The sequence below is a fragment of the Manacus candei genome, unplaced genomic scaffold (genome assembly GCF_025592945.1).
Source record: "Manacus candei isolate 608988 ecotype Guabito, Panama unplaced genomic scaffold, ASM2559294v1 h1tg000014l, whole genome shotgun sequence".
In the NCBI taxonomy this organism is placed as follows: Eukaryota; Metazoa; Chordata; class Aves; order Passeriformes; family Pipridae; genus Manacus; species Manacus candei.
Genome location: NW_026138062.1, coordinates 36,220,001 through 36,244,160, shown reverse-complemented (window position 1 = coordinate 36,244,160; position 24,160 = coordinate 36,220,001). Strand labels below are relative to the sequence as shown.

The following is a 24,160-nucleotide window of genomic DNA, read 5'->3' as shown; positions in this document are numbered from 1 at the left end:
CCGGGGCCGGGGCTGCGGTGCGGTGCGGGGCGGCCTCGCCTCCGCCTCCCCTGCGGCGGGGCCGGGCACCGGGCCGGGCTCGGGCTGGGCAGGCAGGGCGCTGCCCGCCCCGCTCCCCCCGCCAATGTCAGGGGGGACTCGGGCTATGCGGGCATCTCCCGAGGAGCCCGCTCCCCGCAGCGGGCGGGCGCGGTATATTTAGCATCGCGTCGCTTTATTCCTCCCCCAAAGTTTCGCCCACTTATTTATTTATTTGCCGGCGAGCGCCGCGCTGCCGCAGAGCGGCAAGAGCCGCTCCGCGCCGTGCCGAGCCCTGGAAGCGGCTTGGTATTGCAGCAGGTAGAGCTGAGCGCTAGGACCTCGGAGAATCCTTCCAGCAGCAATCAGGACTACCTTAAACCCAGCCCAATGCCTCTTCCTGCGCCACTCTGCGTGCTGGATGGAGATCCACAGTCAAGAGCTGCAGCTCAGTGCTGGAGTACAACATTTCACAGGGAGCCCTGCAGAAGCAACACCTGTTTCGAGCCAGCCAAGAAAGACACAAGCACTTGTATGTTGCTGCTTTGCTTGTGGATCGTCAATAATCCTAAACCAGTGGACATCTGCTGAGCCTCCTGAGAATTCTGGATAATAGATTTGGACGTCAAAAGTTTTTTTTTTTCCTTTTTTCTTTTTTCCTTTTTTTTTTTTTTTTTGGATTTATCTCAGCCAACAACGTGAGATTTCCCCCCTCCCCCTTTGCAGGATTCATGCTGATGTATGCAGTCTGTTATAGAGTAAAAACAGCGCATGCCTTTCTGGAATCAGAATCCATAAATCCTGACGTAGCCTGTGCATCTTAAAAAAAAATCCCTATAACGCCTAGGTATTTAAGTTGCTATGATCATTCTTATCTTAAACCAAATGGAGAAACTACGGATTTTTTTTCTTTATTACAGTTGGATGGGCTGAAGACCGTATTGCTTGCTAAGAGCTGGGGATATATGCATTTATATAGATATACACATCTATATGTTTATAAATATGTCAGTGTGTGAGTATAAAGTGGTGGTTTCTTAGACTAACTGGTTTGACCTTGAACCTGTACCAGTCAAAAGAGAATATTACTTTTATTTATGCATTTAATGGATTGAAGAAAGAACATTTTCTCTGTAACTGCGCTAGGGAGGGGAGAGGAGTGGAATATACCTAATCTTATATCTCCTGGGTTTGGCACCATCATTATTGTTTATTCTCATTCTCTAAAAGCAGAATCTTCTGATGGCTCCCTTAGGTGAAGTTGGGAACTATTTCGGTGTGCAGGATGCAGTACCCTTTGGGAATGTGCCCGTTTTGCCGGTGGATAGTCCGGTTTTGTTAAGTGACCACCTGGGTCAGTCTGAGGCAGGTGGGCTACCCAGGGGGCCTGCGGTCACGGACTTGGACCATTTAAAGGGGATCCTCAGGCGGAGACAGCTATACTGCAGGACTGGATTTCATTTAGAAATCTTCCCCAATGGTACTATCCAGGGAACCAGGCAAGACCACAGCAGATTTGGTAGGTATTATCCTTAACCCTTTAGTGGTCATGTGATGAAATAATGGGGCAGAACTGCGGGCGGGGGGACGGTGGGGGGGTTCGAGGCGGGCGGGAAGGGGGGTTTGTGCTGATGACTGATCTGCCGAGGGGAAAAATGAGTTGTGTCCGGGGTTGCAGATGTACACGAGCGGCACCACCGCGGCGGAGCAGGAGCCCTCGCCGAAGTCGCCGGGTGTTTAGTAGCGATGTTTGTGTAGCCTCAAGTTCTGCTTAAGAGCAGACGCGTACTGGGAGGTGGTGGTGGCGGTGGTGGAATTTTTGTTCGGGACGTTTCTGCTGAATGATTTGATTTCGAGAGTTTAAAGGGTTTTTAATCATTAACCACGACAATTTAAAATTCACCGAGTTTCCTGGAGGGAGTGGCTCTCGTCCTATACGCAAATTGACGAGGGCTTTTCTTTCGTTTTCTCTGCCGATTACCTGCCCTAGTAACTGCCCGAACTGCACACCCAGCCTGGTTCGCTGCTCGGCGAGGATTCACCGGCAGCGCCCGCCGACCCGCAGCGGTGCTCGCCGCCCGCCCGAGCCCGCACCCGCAGCTGTGCGGCGTTGCCGGTGGCCGGCGGCCCGGGAAGGAGGGAGCGCAGGTGGGGTCCGGAACCCGCCGGGAATCCTGCGCCAAAATCTGCCTTTCCCGAGCTGTGTGGCGTGTCAGGCTGGCAGCGAATTTGAAATAGCATTCCATGGATTTCCTTTCCAGGGACGCTATTTGTGACTCAGCAGCGAGGGCTGAAGGGCTGATGGCCCCGGCCGCTCCGGAGAGCCTGTGCATGCACACACGCACACATCCACACATGCACATGCACACGCGAGTCCAGTGGGCCTGGAGCTTCTCTGCTGTCAGGGAGTCTGTTAAAGGCTTGGCAGACTGAATGCATGAAAGTAACTAAAACAGCCTGGATGAGCTGATTCTTTGGTTTTTTTCTTAAGGAGGGGTGAGGAAAATACACCAGGTTAGCTCACCACGCTCCCAGCTGTTGGAAGGAGTTAACTTGTGAGTGAACTAACCTGACAGCACTTAAATTCGGTCGTAAAAACAAAGTCCTGTGGTGATTTTTTTCTCTCTTTGTATTTTAATGCCAGATGTTGAACGATATCTAAGCTGTATTTTATTGCTTTGTGAAGCTGTTTAGATAATGCTGGTGTTGCAGGAGATGATCTCCAAAGGGCTCAGAAGGGAAGCAGAGGGGGGGGGCGGAGGAGGAGAGGACTGAGGCTCTCGCATGGTCGCAGGTTCATCCTCCATCCCCCGGCATCCGCTGCTCCCTGATACTCTCGTGCTGCTTACGGGCTCTGCCTCCCTCCCACGCCGCCCACCCACCCGGGGTCCACGGGGGTGGGTGCAGGGCAAGGGGGAGCGTCGCGGCTATCCCCGGGGCACAACATCCACGCTTACTGGCGAGAAAAAGTGCTGAAAGTGTTTCAGGCAGCCGCGGAGTGAGGGGAATTTTGCAGCTAGGCGTTTTCCTTGGCACAGGCAGACGCCGTGCGTGGCTGCTGAGCTACCGCCGCAGGTTCCCCTAGCCCGCTGCGGTGCGGGCAGAGAGCGGCGGGCGCGGCGCTGTGTGGAGCCGGCGAGGGAGGCGCGGTGCGGGGCCGCAGCAGGTGTAGGGCGCTGCGCACCGGCAGCCAGGGCGGTGTGGGGCTGGCGGCCCGCGGGGCCCCGCCGCCCCCAGAGGAGGGCCGCCAGCTGTTCCCCTTTGCAAGGCGGCGGTGACCACATTACTCGCGGCGTCTGTTTTTAAAAATGGCTATCCAGCCGCAGTTTAGGAAGCTGACAATTCCGAGGGGCAGCTCTTTCACCTCCTCGCAGCGCCGTGGCTTTAAATAGATTGGGTTTTTTGTCCTTGTCGGTTTGATCTCCCTCTCCCCCCCGCAGTACGCGCCCCAGTGACAACTCTTCTCCCATAGAGTGCGCCGGTGATGCCCCTGCTCGCTCCAGGGTCGGGTAGAGCGGGCACGGCGAACCTATAAGATGTGTTGGGGCTCCCGGCTTCTCTGGGGGGAGGGAAGAGGATCTCAGTGCTTTTGTATCGGTGCTGTGAGATTGCTGTTGTGTTTGCGGGAAGGTCACCGAATAGCAGATGCTATTCGGGTTTTGGTGATTGTAAAGTCTTGTGATGATCCTGGGGAGGTCTGCATCCCATCTCAGGAGCTGCCCGGGGGAGAGCGGGTTTACATGGTCTCCTCCGAGCGCGTGCAGGGAAACCTGCGCGCGTGTGCGTGTCAGTGTGGGGGTACGCGTCAGAAGGAAGTTTTCTTTCAGGAATAAGGCGGACAAAGAGAAAACATTAGGGGCTGCGCGTAAACTCCTCTCTGGGCTCTGCCCTGTGGGAATCCCCCTCCCCACACACATACACACACGCACACACCTCTGGAGAGACATCAGATAAGAGTAATTCTTTTGTGATGCTATGTTGGATGTGTGCCTATTGCATACAGTAAACCGAGCCATATTGTGTGTCTATACTCGCCCGGTTCTGGGAGCCCTGGCATTTCGCAATTCCTGCAGCAAGATGTCCATCTCTGAAAGAAAAGCTCCCCGGGAGAGTCCGGCTCGGTCCCCCCCGTAATGCGATCTCAGGTGATCAAAGCCTTATCTCTCCTGGGTCACAAAAGAATTTTTTTTTTTGATGCAGTCTCCTTTAGTCTAGGGCATTGACTAGACACTAGAGTCATTGTAAATTCAGGAACTCTGTAACAGCGGAGAGGCGTGCCTCTGTGCGTCAGCACAAGTACTGCATGCACAGCATTAAAAAAATAGGAGCATGCAGGAAAAGGAAAAAAAAAAAAGCTTGTCAGCAGGTGACCTCCGCTCCTCGGGACCTGCTGCTACAAGGAACCGCTGCGTTCATCATCTGCGGGAGCCGCTCAGCCGCCCGCCCTCCCGCCTTCCTGGCCCGCCCTGCCTGCTCCGGCGCTGGGCTGGCGGGGCAGGTTCAGCGCCGGGAGGGCGCGGGGGCGGCTACGGACGGGGGTCCCTGCGGCTGCCCGCCTCTTCTGCTGCTGTATGCGGCGGGGCGGGCCTGCCCCCCGCCCCGGTCTGCTGGCTCTCCCCAGAGACGGCACGGGGCGGGAGGACGGCGATGCATGCGGGGAGGGCTGTGGCCCCCGGGACTGTGAAGCGTGGGCCAGGTTTTAGGGGGAGGGAAGGGCGCCGAGCGGCCTCGACAGTCTCCCCCGCTATTGAGTGTTGCAAGGGGAGGGGATGAGGGGAAGAGGGCAAGGGCGCTATAAGAGCCTGAAACTGAAGCAGGGCCCTGCTGCCTGGGGGGGCTGTGTCTGCCCCTCCCGTCTTTTAATTGGCATCATGTGGGGGAGCGGGCGGAGCGGTGACAGCTGCGACAGGCGGGACGCATCCCGACGGAGCGCTCAGCCCCGCGCCTCTCCGCGCAGCCCCGCGCCGCAGCCTCGGCCGGCGGCCGGGAGCAAGGGAGGGGGGCGCCGGAAGCTGAGGGGCTCCGGGGAAGTTCCTTCCCTCACCCCATCACCAGACTGTCCTCCCGGCAGCTTCTTAGCCACGAAGGGCTCTGCTTCCCTCGCCCCTCCCGGGATGGGCGATCGCTGGACGCGCAGCAGCCTGGGGAGAGCAGGGTCCGGACGCTCCCTCACCCTCCCCTGCTTTTCACTTCCCTTGGAAGCCCTACAAAGAACTGGCTGGCAGAGTTTACCGTCTTCGTTGTTGTCTTCGGTGTGTTAGAGTGCTAAGGGGAAACTAAATTGCTTCAACCCATCAATACAAAGAAAGCCTATATGTAGCCAAAGACAAAAATGTGCAAAGGGCAAAGCGGCAACAACAAAAAGACTGTGTAGTTGCAGAGGTGTTCATTGCTTAAAAGCCAAGGGAAATTTTTCTGTAGGCCTGTTCTTCACCAGAGCTAAGCTAGATGGAAGTTAAAATTTCACGTTTGTGAACGATCCACCCCCTCTCACCTGTGAGCCTGACAGGAGAGCATGACCAGCCTTTATGTCAGGCTGGTGTCCTGCTGCCGTTCAGCATGGTCAAAGTTGGATCATGTAGAAGAAGGTGCATGAAGGGCTGATGTGTCAGGAATAAATAACTTCCCCAAAACTTTCTTCCTAAACTTCTTGTGAAGTGGTTTCATTAAAGAAAATGCTCAGTGTCTGGTGAAAAGAAATTCAGTACCCCATGTACTGAGACAGTTATTTCCTCAAAGCTTCCCTTCCCCATTTTTAGCTATAAATAGGCCCCTAGCTTTTAAAGTTTGGAGATGCCCTGATTTCCATTTGATCCAGCCTCATTTTGAGGAGGATTATCTATTTTAATATCTGGTTCAGACCCTAAGTACTATCCATATATTATAGAAACTATACAGTGAAAATATTCACAGAACTGTAGGGGCAAATCATGAAATCCTTAAACTGACAAGGCTTCTGTAGGACTGTATGTTTCACCCCAGATAATCTCTTGAAGGGCTTAATATGGCACATAAAACTTGCTGTGAATAGGCTTTTGAATATTTCAAATGAAGAAATCTCTATTCTGACCAGAAATATGTGGATGTTCTTTGCCAAAGTACCTTAAATTCATCTTCTGCACTTACGATAGGATGTGACAGTGTTTTTTGTTCTTTTTATGCACTAAGCAGCGTGCACCCAAATATTTGAAATGAGAACAGCAATTAAAGACTACATTTAGACTGTTGTGAAAGATGCCAGACTCACTAACTTAGCTACAGTATTGTATAATACACACTTAATGTAAGATTTAACTTCAGTTAAAATTGCTTGGTAACATGTACCAAGTAACACGATATTTTGGTAAAAGCTTTATAGAAAAAACCTTAGTAAGAAATCTGGAAGTACTATATGTCCAGATATAATAGGAATGTTTAAATTGTCTCCATGGATCGATTGGATCTGAGATACTACATACACCAGATAAACAGCATGCTGCCACTTTGTATTACTTAAAAGAATCCAAAATTACTAAATATTTTTATTTGTGCATATGTAGAGAATAGTTTAAGATACTCAGGCCTTAAAACAGGATTATCAAAACAGTAAGACTATGGTGTTTGTAGTACTGAATAATATATAAGGTAATGATCAATAGTCCCTTACAGGGAATACTTTTCATCTTCACATTAGCTTGGCTATAAATTTTCCCCATTGACTTCAACTTGTGCCACGTTAGATTTGTGATTCATGCCTGTTATTGATTAGTGCACAACTATTTTGTGGGAGATGCCAAATTAATTGTTAAAAAAATCCATGAAAGTGCTTTTTTATTTGCCACATGAGGCTCAACACATACTATACCCTTATTTTATTATTTCATATACATATAGTTTCCAATGAGCTTTAAAAATAGTTATATGGTGGGCTTAGGCATGAAAATTCACAAAATATATTGAAAATGCTACTCTGTGCTTTATTTTGTGACTTAGAAAGTAACACAGCAGCATGCTTCTGAATGCTGCTGGATAACTCCTGTGAGATCATTACAATCTAAGATGAGCACTCCCAAATAGAAAGCAATTTCCATTTTTTACACAAGACTTCTAGGTTTGTGCAAGGCTTGGCTGGTAGCATCCTCATTGAAGAGGTAAGCAGTTTGCAGGGAAGGCTGCCAGAAAATCCCCAAGCCCCCAGAACCAGATGAGCCAATACTTGATACTTGCTGTACTGTGCACGTGGATGCTGAACCTGGGAGCTTTGCAGAAGCAGTGCTTCTTGGCAAAATATTATTTCTACATGCATAAATGTCTGTGTGCATGGGAAGAGTTAATCCTGTATACACTATTACTTAGGTTTAGGATATTTTAATTTTTGAATTTGAGATGAATAAATAATAACATATCAGGGAGAATTGTTACTATCTAAACAGAAATGAGTGGAAGTGGACTATACTAAGGATTTTAATTTCTCAAGCCTCTGGAAGATCACACTGTGAGTAAATCTTTCCCTGTATTCATTGATGGCTGGAAGTAGATCTTTTGGTTCCATGTGTAACATTGTTTTATCTCACAATTCTGATTAAATCGTATTTTTTCAGAATTTATTTTGCAAGACAAATTTCATTGGTTCCTCACTTCCACTAATTCGGGCACTCTAAAAACTTTTTTTTTCTCTGAATGTACTATCTGCTGTGCAAATCAGAGTATAATTGAGTTTGTGTTTGGAAATGATGAGAAAGATTAAGAGTAATCTTTTCATTTGGTACATTAATGCTGTTTGTAATTCATCATTCTAACCGGCACTCAAAGGACTTTAAATATTGTATATTTGTTTGTTCCTTATGTTCCTCCAAACAACACAGAAAATGGGAAAACAACCTTGAAAATAGCTACTTGACACTCAGGGATCAGTCACATCTGAAAAAAAAATCTTTCAATTGAAACAATATATACATTGTTTGTTTTTTTCCTGCATTTTATAGGTATACTGGAATTTATCAGTATAGCAGTGGGCTTGGTCAGCATCCGAGGGGTCGACAGTGGACTTTACCTTGGAATGAATGAGAAAGGGGAACTGTACGGCTCGGTAAGTTCCCACTAGCCTTGGGCAGTTATGATACTTGTATTCTGTGGGGGAAACACCAGCTTCTACAAGCTCCTGTTGCACTAGGTGTATATGCTGTATGAGCACTCTTTCTGCTTTAAATATCTTGCAGTCTAATTTGAAACAAGACCCTGTGGGTGACATAATGAATATGGGAGAGGGAAAAGGTGACAAAATTAGGCAAGAGTAATAATGGAGATGAATGGCAATTTAGATACAAGCAATAGAGACTGATGACCAGAGCTGGTCATTGAAGACTAAAAGATTTGTGAAGACTGTAAGATTTGTGAATGTGTCCTTTTAGTAGAAACTTAAACTGAGACGGAGTGGCTTCCTTTTGTGCGTAGGCAGAGAGCTTTCTAGGAATTGACAAAATAAGGTAGAGCGTGAGGGAAAGGGCGGCATATGTAGATGAGAAAATGAGAAACAGAAGTGTGACAAAAGTTATAAAAAGTATGGGAACGAGGGCAAGAGGCTTGGTGGTCTTGTCCTGAATGTTTCGCTGGTGCTCCCTAAGGAATGGCAGCGGGAGTGAGTAATGGGTATGAGGGAGGAGTAAAACTTGGTATTTCGGACGTGGGAGTTTGCCAGCCTACCTGCAGCTGATGGGTGACTGTTCTCAGCAGCATGGGCTGTCTTCAGCAGAGGGGAGTGTGTGTGTGTGTGTGTGTTTGTTTGTGTGTGTGTGTGTGTATGTAGGACGTGACCCTTATCTGGGAATGATGTACGCTGGAGTTCACACCCTGGGTAGACTGTGGGCAGGGGGCATCTGAAATGGATCAGGTAACTCCCCAAATGGTAGAAGGCAAACTCTTCTAGCAGTAAAATGTCAACCTCTGAGGTTTACAAGGACTAGAGGAGCAGTTGTCTTTGAGGAAGAGGATGGAAGTATTGAAGGGTAAGCAAATGTCTAAAGCAAAGTGAAGCTGTGCATTCCCAGGGAGTCATTAGAAGCAGAAGAGAAGGTGACAGTGGTCGACTGATAGAGTAAATGTTGCAGAGAAACACTCAAAAAGAAGTTAAAGTGATAGAGTGTGTAGCTTTGGGTGTAGCTGAAGAGAATTGTCACAGAGAGCAGCACTAACTGGGAAAAGGTGGGGGCCACAATGAGAGTGGGAGAAAACGTGAGATTTTGGTGGTGAATGGGCAGGTGGAACAGAAAGAGTAAGAGGGAAATGCAGCTTCCATGAATGTGATCCATGGAGAAGTATAGGGAAGCGAAACCAGAAAAGTCCAGCAGAAGTGTTTTTATAAGTGTGTCCAGGTTCACCGATCTCTTTCTAGTAAAGTTTTGTGTGAGCGAGGGGAAGGGAACTATCTTCTGAGCAAAGAGCAGGCTAGGGGAGGAAGCCAGAAAATACAGATAATGACAGTGTATGTGGGAGGCAGAAAAAGAGGTAGTAAAATGAGGGACAAGACTGGGATGGAGGATGTGTGGACATGGGAGAAGGTGAGATATAGAGTTGGTGAGAGCCAGTGAGTGGGAAAGGCCAAAGAAAAGGGATTTAGCGTAAATAGTAATACAGAGGAGGTAAAGTTTGGAAGGATAGAGAGGGAGTGAGAAAGGGAATGGGCACAATGACAGATGTAAACAGGTTGCCTTTGAGGAATAAGCTGTCATAAATCACAATCGTTGTGCAGTTGATGAATGTGATTAAGAACTAGCAAAGTCATGAGTACTTTTATGGTTCAGTTAGGCAGCAAAAAGGCAGAACAACAACAGTAATATGAATCAGTAATGTTGATAATCATCAGTAAGAGTAATCATTTAAACTTACAAACATAGTGAATCAGTTACTCTGCATTTCAGATATTCTGAGAAAGAAAATGTGCTTATTGATAGAGCTTAAATGCGTAGACTTGGGAAAACAAATGTTACCTTGCTTTTCTGTGTAATTTATATTTTCTATTTGCAATATGTTTGACTGTCAGAGTGAATTACTCAAAACATTCTTTGCGGAAGAAATACGCACAAGAAATTCTTTGTAAATTACTAAGCTCACTGCATTTATAAAATAGTTGTTCCATGAACAGCAGTTCTAAAGGAGTCTGCTTTCCTAGGGGTTTGTGTCTCACAGGACAAGACGTGGGTCTCCCTGACCTTCTGTCCCTGCAATAGCACAAATTCCTCAGCCTTTTGTGTTTCTTGTATGGAGAAAGAGACAGTATTAACTGTCCATGCTCACCAGATTGTCAGTTTGCAGGGATTACATAGTTTACCACTCCCAAGTGGGATGTGCAAATGATTTCTCTTTACCATGCCTCTGATTAGTTGAAAAACTGATAGGAACCTAATTTTCTTGAAGACCTTTGCCTCCTGATTGAAACTAGTTGAAAAGCCAAGGAAAAAGAGACAGGCAGGCAGATGGATGTGCAATATAATTGGATAACCTCTTTTCCCTAAGAAAGGACACTAAAAATATGAAGCCATTCATAATGGAGAACTGGCAATCTGTGAGGCTAGAATGCAAAGTTCAGGTTAAAATCTGATGGATGATATGGCTTGTTGTCAGCCTCCAGAGATGGGACATACTAAAGAGTGATGGTAATTGAATTACATTACTTCCAATGAAATATAACCTCTAATGGCTACTCAATGTGATGACGCTTTAAAGCCTTGTCAACACTAGCAATCCTAGTGCCTATATTTCAGCAACTGTCAGCTCTCTTAGAAACACTGAGATAAGCATGCCTCAGAGCAGATTTTTGTGTAGAATTGGCTGGACATTTTTAAGTGACAACGTTTCATTTTTGGGTTTGGTGAAAAAATCCACTTAATTGAAAAGTAAGTTCTCTGAGGGAATAACTATTACAGCTTGAACTAGAAGCAAGGCACAATCCAGCACAGAATTATCTCTCTGGTGAAGTAGAAGACTAGTTTAAGCAAGATTAGTTTTGAGACTGATATGTGATAGACTGCAAAAAACTTAATTCAGTTGTTCACCTGCATTAAGCAGAGCAGTCACTTGAGTGGAACTGTTCTGTTGCACCAGTAAGTTGTTCTTGTGCTGCTGCGCTGGGAGCTGGATCCCTCTGTCTTGGTTTCTTTTCTAAAGGCCATGAATAACACCAGCTTTTTCATGGAGTAGGTACACTTATGACACTGTGAATGTGTTTCCTATGGTGGGAAAACTGTTTCCCACACACAGCTGAATAGCAGCCTAAGAAATACTTGGTATTGCTCCACATTAGTGTTGTGGATCTAAGTAGGTGCTTAGATCCACCACTTGTAAGGCATTCAGTACTCAACACTATTGGAACAGGTGTCCTTTGTCTATGACACTATCATATTCATATTCAAATTACTGCATGAAAAATATATTAGGTGTGAATCAAATCAGTGACCTAAAAGACTTCTATCCTTCTATGTTTGAGTTTGAAACATTTGTCACAGGAAGATTTTTCCCAGTGTATTTGTGTATGGAGATGGGACATACGGCAAAGCAGAGCAGCCAGGGTTGGTGACTGCTGCCAGTTTTCATGAAAGACAGCAGTAAAGGCAGTTTCAGCATATCTTGATCAAAACACGTTACTCTTGGCCTTCTCAGAGTTCTGCTTTTCTTCTAGATTAGCTGCCTGACAAACTCTTCCCAACGTCCCACCGTTACAGTGGGCAGTTCTGACTGCACTTTCTGGTCAGAAGGGCACAGTGACTCTTATGCTGCTCTTAGGTAGAGATATGTGTAACATAGTGTGGCTGTTCTCAAGTTCTTCCTCAAGCCATGGATTCAGCCAGGGAAAGCTGAAGATGTATGTATGTGATACTGCAGAGAAGCCAGTGGTAGCTACATAGCAATGACTTGGAAGCTGGTTAGTGACAGCAGCTTTCCGTCTTGTCTGTCCCTGCTCTCCTTTTACCTTGTCTTTCCCTTGCAGCCTGCAGCTATGACTCATCAGGTTTTACAACAGCTACTGTGCTTGTCACTGGAGAAGAGGAAAAATACAAACTACAGACAGGACCCTAAGGGTGTTAAGAGAAGATTCAAAGACTGTTTCCTTCCCAAGTGCCAAACAACTCTTGCCAACACCTCTGACAAGAACATTAGCAAACGTGTCTTAGCTGTGCTCCTCAGGGCCATGCCATGGAGTGAGGGAGGTCTCTCTGATCAGTCCCAAGACCTTCATGCTTTTGTGGGCTGTCCCCATCGTTGTGCTGCCCTTGGGCATATTAAAAGGTGGCACCTACGTGGCAGACAGTGATGTGTACCCATGCCATGGGGTGCCTCTTGTTCCCCCTGCGGACTGTCCTCTGAGGCAGTGCTATGCTATCTCAAGCACAGCAAGACCATGGAACACCCTCACCTCGGCTGCTCTGGTAGTCCTGGGCTGTTCTGCAGTAGAGAGCTGTGCTACATCCCACTGCTGACATCCCTACCCCACCAATCTCCCAAGAACATGGACTCGCCCCACTCCTCTTCTCAGACTAGATATAAGGAAAAAAATTTTTTACAATGAGAGTGGTGAGACAATAAAACAGGTTGACAAGACACATTGTGGATGCCCCATCACTAGAAACATTCAAAGTCAGGTTAGCTGGGGCTCTGAGCAACCTGATGCAGTTGAAGATGTCCTTGCTCATTGCAAAGGGGTTGGACTAAATGAGCTGTAAAGGTTCCTTTCAACTCAAACCATTCTATGATTCTGTGAAATACTGGTGCCTCCATTGCTCCTTGTGTCCTTGGCAGGTGGCAAAAGACAGCTCAGGTTGGATGGTCAGGAGGAATACTGGTAGTTGGAAGATCTGGAGCAGCTATCAGGGAGCTGTGCAGAGGGAAGGAGGAAGGCAGGAGTGGAGATGGTAGACTTCTGGGGAAGGGGGAAAGAGCTAGGAGTGTATAGAAGGAGAGGCCAGGGGAGAGTAAAGAGAGAAGTTTCATGTTGCCACAGAGCAGCTGGGACAGGGCTGAAGAGCCCAGACTGGGAACCAGAGAGGGAACTACACACCTCTGGGTTTGACTTACAGGGTGTGTGCTGCAAGGTGATATTTAGGAACGCTTTTAACAGAGTAATAAATTGCTGTCCTTCAAAAAATTAACTGAAAGCTTGTTTTGGGATACTAAACTTGCTTTTTGCTCCTAAAACACTAGGGAGAGGGTGGAGGAGGATAGAGGGAGAGAGAATTGTCCTTGAAGGAACATGTTTTCCCAGCAAGTGTGCAGGGAGGTGACGATACGCTTCTTTGTTGTCCAAGCAGGGCTGCACCTGCAGTGCTTTATGCTTTTGTTTGGGTCCCCACAGTCCTGGAAGGGCTATGCAGGTACAAAGACAGATGAACAGAATTTTTTTTGACAAAAAAGGTTTGTCATAGTTTACTGAAAATTGCTTGATGTAGGCATGGATTTGTTTGGCTGCATTCTAAAAATATCTTTTACGTTCCCATGCAAATAAGGGAAGGGAATCGTTCAGCCCTTCAAAGGTTAGGTCAAGGTGCACGGAAACAACATCAAGAAAAAAACAGGTTGAAAGTGCATGTTGGGAACAGCATTTGGGCCAAGTATATGATCACTACAAGTATTTAAATAAATAAATAAATTACCCTGCAGTGTCATCACACTTTCCTTTTAGTGTTAAGCACCTCTGATCTAAAGCTTTTCCATACGCTTCAGATAGATTTTTTTTTTAATTTTTAATAATAATCTGGATTATATGTTCATCAGCGTTCATCATAGGTACCATGGCTGAGGTGAGCCTGGAAACAGCACAGTTGCAATGCACAATTTTTGGAAGGAGAATTAAATGCAATTTCCTTGAGTGAAGGCACAGACTTCTAGGCTGAGAGTGGTCAAATCCCAGGAGGGGTAATGGCTGCAGCACCAGATTAAAAACTGTTCTGCTTGTGTTATTATTATTATTTACAATAATAAAGTGCCTTTTGATAAACAGTATAAATGGTGGAGAGACAGAAAGCAGTTTCTATGGCAGCTGACTTGCAAGGAGTGGTCAGGTTTTCCTCACAAGCAGCATTGCTCAGGAAAAGCTGGCACTCTCGCGATCAAAAACCTGTTGGTGTGTTTTAGCAAAAACAGTGATTCGTGTCTTCCTGAGTAAATCTGCTTTAAGCAGGAGACTGCAAGAAGCAGGCCTGTAGCTAATTTGATGGGCAGACTCTGAGATCTGAAGAGGCCCAGTTCAAAAAGGTGATTATGGCTCTGAATGTAAAGGAAACTTGAAACTTTGTCAGAAATGCAAAAATCCTGTGGAAACACTATCCCAGAAAGGGTGAAACTGCAAGGAAGGATTTGGAGACTAAAAGGCTGTGAGTGCTTAGCAGAGGGTCTGTGAGGAATGGGAGAAGGGCAAGTTGCAGAAAAACCTGTGTCTTAGAGGTGTAGAAGCATGGGGATAAAACGGCAATTCCTGCAATAAAGCTGATTTGGGTCCTGAAACATATACTAAGATATAAAGCGAAATCTTTTTAAGCTATTAAATGAAAAGGAACAGGAGTCTTTGCCAACATGGTGTACTCAGGTGGGACTGTAAATGGAATACAGTCTGAGTGTGGATGCTAAGTGGGCTAGCCCTATTTCTGATATATTCCTTGGGGTGGAAACATGGGTCTGGGGAATTCCCTGTCATGGGATGAACAAAGGGAGCAGGGGCAGCCAATAGCACTGCTAAAAGAAGCGACTGCTTTCCCTCCAACCGTCCATCCACTCCCTTTTCCTGGCACAAGGGTTTCTTTGCTGCCTGGGGAATTGAAACAGGAAACTGGAAAACAAATCTGGACAAGCAGAAGGTCTTCAGCCACAGTGGTTCCTTCCCAAGTCACCAGAAGGTATAGCACAAAGATGGGAGCAAACCCTGGTGAGGGAGTGTTTGCTTCTCTCCAAGGCAATGCAGGTATTTTCCATCCTCAAGTGTGTGTGTACCTCTGGCTGCGTGGTTTGTGTTTGGCTGAAGGGCTGTCAGTCTGACTTGGGTTGTGCTTGGGGCATAGAAAAATGCTTCTAAATGAAACAGTAGAGGAGGACCTGAAAGTACACGGAAGATGAGTTTACTGAAGCAGGATAAATTGTTTCAGGCAAACCTAGTATTTTATTTTTGGTAGGAATTTCTTTTTCTAGAAATGGGAAATTGTGCTAATCTGGAGGGCTGTGTTAGGTATGACCCACAGAAGAGAGCATTTGTTACAGTGGGTAAAATTAGTGTTAATAGAAGACTTGTATGATAGATGGTGAAAAATCTGAGGAGAAGACAGCAATGGGGAGTGCTGAAAGCTGTTAGACTGGAGTGAAGCTATTAGTGGAGTTTTTATGGATTGGTCCTTGGACTGATTTTATTCCCTGTTTTTATTAGGGACATTAAACATCTCACCATAAAAAGGTAGTGATGTATTACTGAAATTTTTGCTAAGCTGGGAAGTATTTCCAGCACAGGAGGCAACCTCACAGAAGGGCTCTGGTGACTTAAAGTACCTAAAATATTTGCCTGTGAGGCTCAGGGAGAGCTCTATCAGTGCCGCTACATACAGCACTGGGAGGGTTCAGTCTAAATGCACAATGCAGTTGGTCACTTGTGTTAAAGAAGATGGATTGAAACCAAAACAGGTGCAGAAAGGGCTTACTGGGATGATCAGGGGGATGAAAAGGCTATCAAATGATGGAGTCTAAAGATTTTGACTTAGCCTGCAGAATGAAAACTGAGAGGGTATGCTCTTGCTCTCTGTAAATATGTTGAGGTTTAACACCAGGGAGGAAAAAAAAAGTCCTTGAAATAGAGTACAAGAATGGATTGGTTTGAATGGGTCACAAGAAAGCTTAGGCTGGATAATGGTGAAGTTTCAGGTTGTGAGGAAGTGAGATTTTGAGCTGGCCAGAGGGAATTTTGCGGGGAGCTGGGAGATTAAGCATAAATGCTTTCTCTGCACTGTACAGTAGGAAACAGTTCTGCGATTGTGGACATTTGTGGAGGGCATAAGTCTGAGAAAACCCCTGAAACTTGAGCTGCCTCATCTACTTCACCTTTGCAGACAGTCTCTCTTGGAATTTGGATGAGCAGCTTTGCTGGAAGCTGGGTGTTGTTAGATGATGTTCTCCACAGGTACCAGCACTGGGGATGAGAGCAGAAACTGCAATCCACTCAGCAAGGTATGAAGGACTCAGTAGAAAAGAAAGGTCTTTTGAGATGTGGGTACTGGTTTAGGAAGAATTGATAGTTCAATTAATAAGCTTGACACAGCAAGAAAGCTTTGTGAGAAACTGTAACTGTTATGGTTCTTTTTAAACTATGGCTTCAGTACTTTTTAAATCAGAATTTCACAGACTATAACACCTGTCACTGAAGACTACTAGTAGTGTCTATGAGATAGATACTACACTTTTCCTCAGATCTTTGATATTCCTCAGAGGACTTAATTTCAGATGCTTACTAGGTCTGAAGATAATTTTATATGAGAGAAAACCTTCAATGACCTCGTTACCTTGGTCTGTAGTTCACTGCTGATCTTGGACTCTCACTACATGTCTGGGACAGGATTAGAGTATCTTCTACATAAATTATGTACTATATGTGTGTGTGTGTGTGTACATATATATAAAGCTAAGCTTTGTTAAGCAAGATTTTACTCAAACATTAGTTTGATGATTTGCTCTCCCCTGGCTAAAGATGTCTGGAATTTTATGTTCTTATGAAAATAGGAGATTAGAGGTTCCCTCCTTCTATTGTGTATTTCTTTCTTTCTTGCTCCAACACTGGCACTTGTCCGACATGTCAGGAGGTCATTTTAGGAATCTAAAGCCACAGAAAAAACCAAAAAACTTGCCTTTTTTTTTTTTTTTTTTTTGGTAGAGTTGCTTCACTTCTGGTTTAGCTTCCTGAAACTGGCTTGCTGCCTGTTTGGGCAAGCACTAGTGCTCAGTGGGGGAATCGGGTGCAATGTGGAATGGGAGAAGGGTTGAGCACTGTGCTTCTGAAAGCAGGTAGTTGTTGAAGTTGGCGTAACTACGTCACAAACCCAAATCCTACCCAGCAAGCAAGAGTGGGACATCTTCAGATTATTTTCTTTGCAATTTTGTTGCTCCCAGTCACTGCAGCCCTGAACATTTCTGGAGCTAGCTGTGTTAACTATCCAGAGCTGTGAAAAGGTTCAGTGTCTTCAGCTGACCTGAGAACACTGTGTTGAAGTGACCTGCTAAAAGAGCATCAGCAGCAGTGACACACTGAGATGTGCTTGGGGATTTATTTGCTGTGTCAGTTAAAGATCTGATGTGCTCTGTTTCTGATTCAGGACCCAGGGAGATGTGAATGTGGCACTCTCTCCCACTTTGCCATTCATCGTTTTCAAAGACAGAGTAGACAAAGTCCACCCTGCAGGGACTTCATTAGGGATTTTGTCTAAGTTGAGATTTGCTTTGGGGTTTGAATGTGCTCCGGCTGATTTGGTGATGGGCAGTAATGCAATTCATTTGTGTTGCATTCAAAAAGCTTGAGAAATAAAACTTGTTACAGTGTAAATCCATATTTTCCCCTTTATAAAGCCCTTTTGTTTCCTTTTCATTCCTTTTATAAAGGCAGACCTCTGCCACTACTTTTGATTTGAAGATAAGATTTTATATCTGGGTACCACATGCTGCTGCTGAGGTAAAACTTGTCTTCAGGTGTGGATGCTGCATATTTTTGAGGTCTGGCCTAGGCCATGCATCTTTAATCTGCTAAACTTTGCTCTTCAAATTTAACACAATTATAAGAGGCAACTGTGACTCAGGAGAAATTTTGACTTGATTCTATTATGGTTGAAATACCATTGACCTCAGTGGAATCAGAATTGAACGTGCTCCTGTAAACCCACCAATTAATTTTATGGTTGCGTCAGCAGATCCCAGTCAAGATAAGAACTCTATTGTATTCATAATTTTAAAAATGTAAATCTAGACAAGGTTCCTGCCTTTGAGAGTCTGCAATCTAGAGACAGTCTTTTAGTGTGTATACTTTTGCATAGCAAGGGGGATTTTAGCCTGCTGATGCCTTTGTTAGGACAGCATCTAGTGTATAATCAGACTCAAAATAGGAAACTCTTTAGGGAAGACTTCAAGAAAATATTTTGAGTTATTTTAGAATATAAAAATGTTGTAAAGTTTAAACAAAAAACCAAGTTCTTTTTTTTCTTATACTCTAAAAACCTAAATTCTTTGGAAAGTCCATGTGTTGCAGGTACCTGGTAGACCAACAACCTGGTCTTTGAGCTCTTCAGTCACCAGTTCTGTTCAAGTTGTTATTATATATATATATATCTTGGTTTTTTTCAGACAGAATGACAACTTCTTTCATCAAAGCTGAAATTAACTGCATGACTGAAGTCTGACCCATTGAAAGACAGGTCCACTGGTGTGCATGAGTCGGGGTCTCATGGAGGAGCAGAGCCACCTGACTTCCAGCATTTCCCTAAGGCAGGGCATAGCAACACCAAAGATGAGGGAATTTCCTGAAAAATATTAAGGAACTACTTTTTGTTCTACTCAGAAAGTGAAACACTAAAAATTGCGTTTCTAAATCCATGACTTTATGGAGGAATTGCCTCTGGGAAAAGGAATGGGGGAAGTGTCTGAAGAGTCATCTCTGGAGAGATCATTTATGAGAAGTGTTTGTCAATGGAGGAGCACTGCTGTCCAAAAGGGGAAATGTGACATCTTTTCTTCAGCAGCAGCTCTTTGAAATGCTGGCCTTCCTTCCTGTCCAAAAGAGGTGGGAAATTAAAAGGCCTCATTTTTAAACAGCTTAAACTGAATATGCTATTAAATCCTGCCAGGTAAAGATTTTAGAGTGCCAACTCTTTGCTATAGTGCCCACTAAAGCACCGTAGATTTTAAAATCTCTCTGACAAGTTTGTTGATTTCCAAGACTCCAGTGGATGTGTGGCATTTCATTGAGGTGAGCTGGATCTTTCCAGACTGTGATAGCCTGTGATGCTGTGTTTGTTTGTCATCCAGAATGACAATGTGGTCAGTACTGTCCTTGTCCTCTGAGCTAGTACCTAGCAGGTAGCTTTGCATAAAATTAATAGCAAAATACAGAGACAGGCTTTTGTTCATCAGTCCTTGACCAAATCATTTTGCTGAAAGAATAAAACGTGAAGTATTTTAGTGTACATTTACGTATAATAATTATTTGGTCCCTGTGGCAAAAGTGTTTTATGAGAGGCACTGAGCATTCTGCTGGTTTTGTGGTGACACCTTGTAGCTGAGAGATGAAATGCTTCTCTTATGATGGATAAATCCAGTTTTGGGGGGTACTCACTGAATGTAGAGATTCACGCAGATTAAGTACGTTTTATCCCCCACTTTACAATGTTTTTCAGCATATGAGTTTTGCTGCTCCTGCAAGAGGCAGCACTTTCTGCTGAAAGAAGGCCATCTATCCTTTAAGCCTGTGTTCTGTGCTTAGAGAACCACATAACAAAGTGAAAAATACTGACAAAACACTTTTTGTGCTATGTTCCGTCTTGGTTGGATTTAAGGAAAGCATGTTTTACTTAAAAATCTCCATTCAGTTAAAAGCTTAACTAGTATTCAGGCTAAAGAGTATGTGTGTGTAGCTGTAGGATGATAGCAGCCTTAGTTTGACATATATGTTGTCTTCTGACAGAAGAGAATTTGTGGAGTGGGGAGCTGGGGTAGGTCAAGTTACAGCTTTCAGTAAATCTGAGCATGCCTGAAATGGTTCTTTTAGTGTCTTAAAATATTTGTTGCCTTTTTATCATTGCAAGCCTGATCCATGTTCCATTTAAGCTGATGGGAACTCTTCCCTTGTCTTCTTTAAAAATTGGCTCTGACCCCTGTATCAAATTGCATACCACCTTGCTTTCTGATTCCTGGAAGGGTTCAGCCAAGCGTTATAAATTAGATGCTTAGATAACATTGATGACTGCAGTTCTTGATTGTGCTGGGGGAACCAAAAATAAAATAGAGGTCAGAAGTGTGACTAGTAAATGACACAGTGTGGGCCAATTCCTGCTGGCATGGAATGTAGGGGAACACACTTGTTTTTTGTTTGTTTGTTTGTTTTGTAAGAGTTGACTTTGTCTTGGTCCTACTCCATTGTGGTGTGGAGAAGGAAGCTTGTTAGCTTCCAGAGAAATGACACTGTGACAGCTTATGTAACCCGAGACTTGTCCCTGGAGTTTTGTCATGACTTCCAAAAGCATCATGAGCAGACCCTGGGTATTTAGGTGAAAATGAGTTTTCATCTCATGCACTTAGCTGGACAGATCTAAATCAAGCCTTTATGAATAGGAACATGGCTGCTGATGTGCAGCCTATGCTGGCAGGTGCAAGCTCAGGCACAGTGGGGTTGCTCGTCTTATAATGATTTCATGTCCAGGGAGGGCATGCTTAAAGCTTGACAGATGCTGCAAAGAAGACCCTCAAGGGGGTGGATATCAGCAAAACCAAGAGCTGAGGAGCTGGCAGTGGCAAAAATGGATTGAAGCCTAATTGGCGTCTCATCTTCCTGCAGCTCATGTCAGAAGAACTCCATAAACAGCCCTGGGATAGTGTAGTACCTATCCCAGTCTGGTCCCTCCAGAGAAGGTCTGTGATAGTGTGGAAAGCAAGGGAGTGGGAGAAGTGGGGCAACAGGGTAAAGGAGTGAAGCAATGAAATCCCTCCTGCACTGACAGTCTCCTGGGATTTTACTGTTGCTGCTGGAGTCTGCTTGCTTTGTTCAGGAAGCTCTGCCTTTCTGTCGTCTGCATAGGGACATGGAATCACCACAGGGTGTGTATCTGTGTAGGTATTGTGGCTTTTGGCAATCATGATACCAAGGGGACCAGGTTCTCTTGGGTCTTGGGATTTTTTGTATGAAAAATATTAATCTTTAAGCACTGTCATAACTACTCTGTGGCAGCAGCACAGAACAGTCACACATTTTTTTAATTTATTTTGTAAGTAGGGATTTATATATAAAAAGAACTGTAACTAAGTGGTTTAGGAGAAGAAAGGAAGATGAATGCTCCATCTCTGTGAAAGTACAAGGTAACCTCAGGTAGGGAGAACGCAATTGCCTAACTGTGGTTTTGCCAGGACACATTGTCTGATTTCCCTCATCTTATTAGAAGTGCTGTGAAATATGAAATGTGTATGAGTGGCAACATGGGTGCCTGACTATTCTCCCCATCTCTTCTCTGGCCCTGTAAGGTTTCTGTCTGAAAGGCTTGTGGAGAAGTACTGATGCAAACACAAAAAAACAGTCAGCTGGTCCTTTTGATAGACTTTTTTTCCTTCTTTTTTTTTTCTTTTTCATGTTCTGTCAAATTATCAAACAAAGCATTCTGAAAAAAACGCTACTTGGAGAAACTCATCAAAGAAAGCTCTGTGACACTCACAAAGTCAGACACTCAGTGTGCAGAGTTTGCCTCACACTGTGGTCTAATTTGGAAAAGAAAGTGGAGCTGCTTGGACCCTGGTATTTGGCTTCTCATTGTGGCTGGAGTTTGTTCACCCAGCCAGAGACTAACAGGCTTAGCATGGGAGTTCAGACAATACCACAGCAAATGCTAAACTAGACCTTTATTTATGACGGCTCTGGATGAGTGTTAATTATTAGCTGAACATAGTATGTTCTAGAGGCTGTTTGCATTACAGCATGGGAAGGGCCAACGGCATGTAAAATGTGTGTGTTGGTAGGCAGAACAGCAGAGCAAACCACTTCAGAAAAGAATAGGGGTTTTTTGTTGTTTCTCTTCACTACATACGCAGTTTTTATTAGTGCCATGTAGCCATAATGAGGGATTTCCATGAAATTATTTAGGAGATTATATATTCGAACATGATTTTATTAAGACAGAATGGATTAACATGGCGATGACGTGCAGCAGGTATATAGGAAGTGCTGACTACATCAGATATATTTCTTGTTCATAGTTGTTTGGAATTCTGGGTTAGGTGTTTTCTTGTCTCTTATGAATCACTGTAGCAGTTTGCAAAAGGGAAAAATGATACGTGATATAGAACAGAATTTACTAGGCATGAAAGGTATTTATTGTGATTTTAGGAATGGTGGTCTGAAGAGGCTTCCTTCTGTCAGATTACAAAATTAATGAGAGTTTTAGATCCATAGGGTTATTTAAAAGAAAAAAGAAAGAATATTAAAGTGTTTTGCACTGTTCTTTCAACTACTAAGCAGCACAAATGTTCTTTAGAGTCCTGAAACCACACTCTGAGCAGTGTACATGTGTTTTGTGTATTTTCACTTATTTATAATGAACTACTTCACAGAAATAGCTATTCTTAAACAAGCTAGCAAAACTTTCATTGTGATAGCTGTAACTATGTACCTTAATAATTTACAATCTCACTTTTAATTGGTCTGCCTGGAAATAGGAAAACATAATTATTTTTCTCCTTTGTTAGGTAGTAGAGAATGTAGGAAGGGAAAGGGGTCCTGTGCTTGCTAATTGACCAGGCATTAGCAGACTTCTGAATTAAATCTGTCTTGGAGGTTTGTGCTTGTGATATGTGCATCTTTGTACAATTCAATTATTTGAACATTCCGAGTTAAAAAAATTAACAGGTGAAGAGTGGAAATGTAGTGAAGTGAAAATCAATTAATTTGAATTGAATGCTCTATGAACAGTCCTCACAGAAAACACGTGGAATGTGGTGTAACATCTGATTGATATAATTTTGAGGTCACCTCCTTATTTGGCCCTGAACTAAATTATTTGAGCAAGGCAGGCAGCCTCCCCTTTCACAGGAATGCAGGTTACTTTCCATAGCTGTTCCAGTTGGGTATGTTTGGTATTTGTGTCAGCTTTCGACAAAGACATCTAGCAACTTTAAGTATGGTGCAAGGAAATGTTTGCACTAGAAAATTGATAGAGAAGTCAGTTGCTAGAATAGAAGTATGCAAAAATTGCTGTACTCTAGGGCTAAATCTTGCTTTCAACTATGAATAGAGGGACTTTCTAAAAGTCACAGCCAGAAGGAGAAATGCAAGCCACTTATGATGATGATGATCATAAGTGATCATAAGTGAACATTGTATCCTTTCCATACTGGAAGAGTTGGCTTTCATCAAGACTTTCCCATCCTAAGCTGGTGGGACAAGAAGGTGGTGTTGGCAGGATGGACCAGCCTCACCCCTGCATTGGACTCGTTTCTGGCTTGAATAATGGAGTGCATACTTAAAACATGAGTGTAAGCTAGTAATGCTGTGCAGGGTGGTGGTGGTACATGGCTTGGTGGTGGACTCGGCAGTGTTAGGTTCATGGTTGGACTCGACGATCTTAAAGGTATTTTCCAACCTAAATGACTCTATGATTCTACACAGATGACTATCCTGGTGGATGTTGATTTCTCTCTCTCTTGGTACTACATGAGCCATTATTGTAACAACCTTGCAGGGCATGGGAAGAAGGGTATTATGGGATTTTAGTGTCCCACAATACTTACAGAACCTGATCCAAAGTCACTGACACTGACTTGCTCCATCCAGTGCTTTCTGACAGCCAGAATTTCTAGGTGTCCTAGAAGGAAAAGGTTTGATGAATTTATAAAGAAATTATTTCACTTCTCTGAAAGGCTGATTGTTAGTGTCCCTACATATCTGATCCTAAATCCTGACTGCTCTGTCAAGTTCACGATGAAGTATTTGCCTACTGTTTATACATGAATTTCTGCAATTTTTGAAGGACAAAAGAGATGTAGCTGTGTTGTGAGTGAATAGAAAGTAAAACCAGGATAGGCTGGTAAAATAAAGATTGAATTTGTAAGCTTGAAATCCGTTTAACTCATCTCAAGTGCAGTACAGTGCAAACCCCCTGATTCAAGGTCTGCTAGTTATGTGTGCCACAGCACTGTCATGATCCATCAAACCTGCCAGATAAAGAGAGGCTATTTTAAAATTTCTCCTTTAGGGCATGGGGAAGTACTGTTCTTGCAAAGATAGAAATTTATGATGATGCTAAAAAAAATGCAGATGAAGTGAATAATTAATGAATTCAAGACAGGACTGAAATATCTTCCTAAAATGCTGCTATTTTTAGCAGGGAGTGCTTCTGCAGTGCTTGTCATGTGATCCTACTGCCTTCTGAGAGCAGGAAAACAATTTGAATTGGTTTCT

The 24,160-nt window shown here is 44.3% G+C and overlaps 1 protein-coding gene across 1 annotated transcript in view; it reads left to right on the top strand.

Moving 5' to 3' along the window:
- Positions 1-262: 262 nt before the first annotated feature.
- The window catches only part of FGF9 (fibroblast growth factor 9), a 26,609-nt gene continuing 2,711 nt past the window's right edge, over positions 263-24,160 (top strand). The window contains exons 1-2 of the mRNA XM_051779154.1: positions 263-1,537; positions 7,983-8,086. Of these exons, the coding sequence (XP_051635114.1) occupies positions 1,261-1,537; positions 7,983-8,086 (381 nt within the window). The 5' untranslated portion in view covers positions 263-1,260. The remainder of the gene's footprint in view (positions 1,538-7,982; positions 8,087-24,160) is intronic.